The sequence below is a fragment of the Pinus tabuliformis genome, chromosome 3_1 (genome assembly GCF_031772625.1).
Source record: "Pinus tabuliformis cultivar Carrire ecotype Pingquan chromosome 3_1, CPIR1, whole genome shotgun sequence".
In the NCBI taxonomy this organism is placed as follows: Eukaryota; Viridiplantae; Streptophyta; class Pinopsida; order Pinales; family Pinaceae; genus Pinus; species Pinus tabuliformis.
This window is the reverse complement of record NC_142301.1, coordinates 192,580,727-192,584,948: the sequence shown is the minus strand read 5'-3', so window position 1 is coordinate 192,584,948 and position 4,222 is coordinate 192,580,727. Positions and strand designations below refer to the sequence as shown.

The 4,222-nt window shown below is 43.0% G+C and overlaps 1 protein-coding gene across 1 annotated transcript; it reads right to left on the bottom strand.

Moving 5' to 3' along the window:
* Positions 1 to 724: 724 nt before the first annotated feature.
* Positions 725 to 3,519, bottom strand: LOC149186457 (putative receptor protein kinase ZmPK1). Its single transcript, XM_089409353.1, has one exon. The coding sequence runs from the start codon at positions 3,517 to 3,519 to the stop codon at positions 946 to 948; it is 2,574 nt and encodes an 857-aa protein (XP_089265479.1). The 3' UTR covers positions 725 to 945.
* Positions 3,520 to 4,222: the final 703 nt, after the last annotated feature.

The window sequence follows — 4,222 nt, the reverse complement described above, 5'->3', positions numbered from 1 at the left end:
TACACACCTACATGCAAACTCTCAGTTAGAGCATGGGACTACATGCAAGATTCTTTTTGCATGATTTACTCCTTGATTTGCTCATTCTTTAACTCCGCAATTGGTTAGTTCTTCTGCATGATTTACTCCTTGATTTGCTCCTTTTGTAACTCTGCAACTGGTTAGTTCTTCTGCATGATTTACTCCTTGATTTGTTCCTTCTTTCACTCCGCAACTCGCGAGTTATCTCCGGAACTTGTTGTAGTTGTTGAGTCTTCTCATTGATCACCACTATGGTGCATTACCTTGGGATCTTCACCCAGGAATGCTATATCATGAGCACTGTAACCTATTTTCTAATGAATCATTCTTTTCTTCTTTCGATTTTCTTTTAGTGTTTTTGCTCTGCAACATTGTGTGTTCAACCTTTACTAGCTAGATTCATCTGTGCAGATTTTCTAACACATTTACATGCCCATTCAAATTTTAGGAGTCTACCTTGCTTGGACTAGCTATGAAATGGAGAAAATGTTGATGGTGGATGCTCTTTGGGCCTTGGTGCATACGCTCCCACGGGAAAATATAATCAGAATTAAAATACTGAAAATCTAATTAGAATCGCACTCTACAATCACCGTAAGAACACTGGACAAATGGAAAATCTAATGGCAAATGCTATATGATATAAAAGAAAAAATCTAATAAATATTAAGACTAGAATGACCACAAAAGAAATCCTATGTGATAATTCAACCAACAAAGTTGTTATTTTGCAATCTAATATTTATTGGTTACATGAGCGTATAGCCACTCTGCATGGTAAAATAAAGGGGGCAAATAGCTATAAAATTTTGATGACAGGAAAATCTATATATGATTATAAATAATCACCTTCTCTACTATGAAGGTTGTAGCCTTCTAGCTAGTCCGTAGCATATGGAATAACAGTCTGTAAATGCTTGCACATTAAACAATGGGAGGAAGAGGAGGCAGCTCATATATGGGATCTCCAACTTCGCTGGTATCGCCGTGGAGGAAGTCGACAAAGAAATCGGGCTTAGGAGGCTGCGGAACTTCGAGGGTTCCTTGCAGCATCTTAGCGACCTTTCCCATGGAAGGTCTTTCATCTGGTCTGCTCTGAATACACCAAAACGCTGTCTTCACCATTCTTTTAATCGCCTCCATCTGAAGGCCATCAATTTTTACTCCACTCATAATATTTTTGTCAACTACCTCCTCCACATTCCTCTCTAATACTACCCAATCAAAAGCCTTCTTTGGAAAGAACCATTGATCGCCCTCCACAGCTGATTGACTGAAGCACATATTCCTCCTTCCGCTAACAATCTGCAGAAGCACAATCCCAAAACTGTATACATCTACTTTTGCACTTATAGCTTCGGTTTTCTGCATCCAGTACTCGGGTGCCAGATATCCAGGAGTACCTTCGATGTTCGACACGCTCAGACTGTGTTCTCTATCTACCAGCTTTGCCAGCCCAAAGTCAGAGACCTTGGGACAAAAGCTTTCGTCCAGCAATATATTCTCTGGTTTGATGTCACGATGGAGAACCCATTCCGAGCATTCTTCGTGCAGGTACGCTATGGCTCTTGCTACTCCCACTGCTATTCGATATCGTGAGCTCCAGTCCAACCCAACTGTTTCGCCCTTGCCCTGCTTATCGAACAAATATTTGTCTAATGACCCATTTGGTACGTACTCGTATACAAGCAGTCTGTGTTCACCTTCTGTGCAGAAACCCCACATGCGAACCAGGTTGAGATGATGAATTCTCCCTATAATTGTCACCTCTGCCCAGAATTGCCCTTCGCCTTGAGATACCCTCTTGAGCTTCTTCACTGCAATCTGCCTGTGATCGGTAAGAACACCTTTGTACACTGTCCCGAACCCTCCTCTGCCCACTTCATAGCTGAAATTATTAGTGGCCACTTTCAGCTCCGCGTATGTGAATCTCTTTGGTCCCCCGCCTGAAATATTAAGTAGAATATCCAAGTTGAATATTCCGGCGCTGTCTCTATATTTGGAGTACTGCCTCAGAAAATTCCAGAAAGCCAAAACTCCACAAAACAGCTCTATGCCAAATACGGAGCAAATTATTATAAGATCACGCGTTGTGTGATCGGAATCGTTTGGCGGAAACGGCAGACTGAAACCAGCATCGCAAACATTTTCCGCCACAGAGAGCATGCCCGTGTATGTATTTTCATTTGAGTCATTTTTCTCTTTTGGAGACAGCTTTAAGTACGTGCGCATTTGCGAATCTGGAGACCAATATCCGTTCAGTAACCTGTTAAAATGGTGGACGCAGTACCCGCTGCCCTCCAATTTATTTGAGAAACCCAGACATGTACAATTTTTCAAACAAGCCGACATACAGTCATCCAATCTCACACCAGACATGATTGTCTGATTCCCTACTCCACTAAAACTGACGTAATCTACCGGGATAAATTGATAATCGACCCTCTGATAATTAGAACTGCATAAAGACTGGCCGGGGAATTGAACAATTCTCTGGCAGCTGCGAGAATCAGTAATATTTGGAAGGAAGCCGGGTGGACATTGGCACAGAATACTGTCGTTAAATTCTGGAGTCTTGCAGATAGCGTTGTCTCCGCAAGTTCCCTTGATTTGGCAACGCTGTTGTACTGCTTCCCACACTACTTCCCAAGAAGAAGACGAGTTTCCCTTCCAGCTGTAAATTCGGAGATTTCCATCGTGGTCTAAACTTAATCTTCTTAAGGGACCAGCTGGATCCCTACTGTCTGATGCCATCAAAATATTTGTGTTGATTGGACTTATAAGAATGCCATCTTCGCTTAAACTTAGATACCCGCCAACGCCCAGACTAAATGCTTTATCAGTCCAATATAAATCAGGTTGATCTGATCCTATTTCGTTATAATACAAGGAGGGCGTTTGACCGTTGGCCTGAGAGGCAAAGAAGATATAGACACCTGATGCGAAGGTGCTGTCATTTTTTGTGGACACCAATCTACTTGTCTGGGAAAAATTCTGTGTTGGAAGAAGAGTAAAAGTAGGAGAGTCGAAGCTCTGCCAGACATGGATATTCTTGCTTGTATTGAACACCAAATTCCCTGAGTCTAACAAAACCAGACCCATTCCAACATCGGTTCCATTGGAAGTGTTGATCGGCGCACTCCATATTCTCCCTTGAGCATCAGAGTCAGATAAGGTGAGATTTCCATTCTGTAGGGTCAATGAAGAATTGTAGCCTACGAGATGATCTCTGTTAGCCATCCATGCCACGGTTCTCTGAGGATCGTTGGCATACCATACAGCAAAAGCATAATTATTTGGAGAAACATTATAGAAGCCCGCACAGAATGTCCCATTTGGAGAAACCAAGTATGTGTTATTCCCAGGCTTCCAACCCGGATTTTTCAACCGAGTAGAGGAGACAACTAATTCCTTCCCTTGCTCTCCTTCCCCACAACCCAATAAAATGAAGAACTGCATTAAAAAAATTGTAAGGAAAACCCGCGGCCTAAGGTCCATGGCTTTTAACTTAGCAGAACCCAACCTTTCTCTTTTGTTTCACCGACGGATCAGGCAGAGATCCCTCGAACATTACCAATGCAATCCTTGTAACATAGGTTCAATCAACTCTTATTAGAGATCAGAACATTTGGCCAATATATGGAGACCTGCAAAAACTTCCTTCTAACATAGATTCAATCGCTCCTTATTTCAGATCTGAACATTCGACGAATATAAAGGGACCTGCAAAAACTTCCTTCCGCATCTGTGAACTCAGGCTGGCATTGGGGATAAGGAAGGCTGGCATGCTAAAGTCCCCATCCCGCCTTACCTACCTCAATAAAGGTAAAGAGCCCCCGGTGGAAGTAAGGTAAGTCAAGCCATCTCCACCCCCACCAAGAGTCCTTTTTCTCTGGCCACGGGATAGAATGTTCCGAAACAAAGGCCCACCAGAGTCTGATTCTGGCCATCAGTAAATCCCCATACCACGGGCCTTCCTGCTTGGGTTCCCTGCTAAAGAAAGCGGGAAAGCTCTTGGAAAACCTGCCTGTAGAAACCAAGATAAATCCGTCATAAAGTGGGTAGGGAATCTGTTTGGGGGAAAGCGGGCAGGTAGAGGGATAAGGATCGGGTTATAGATGTAATTAAGGATCTATTATCCTTATTTAGAGAAGAGAAGTCATGAGTGGCATGCTGAGAAGGCTTTGGATGATGTGACCCT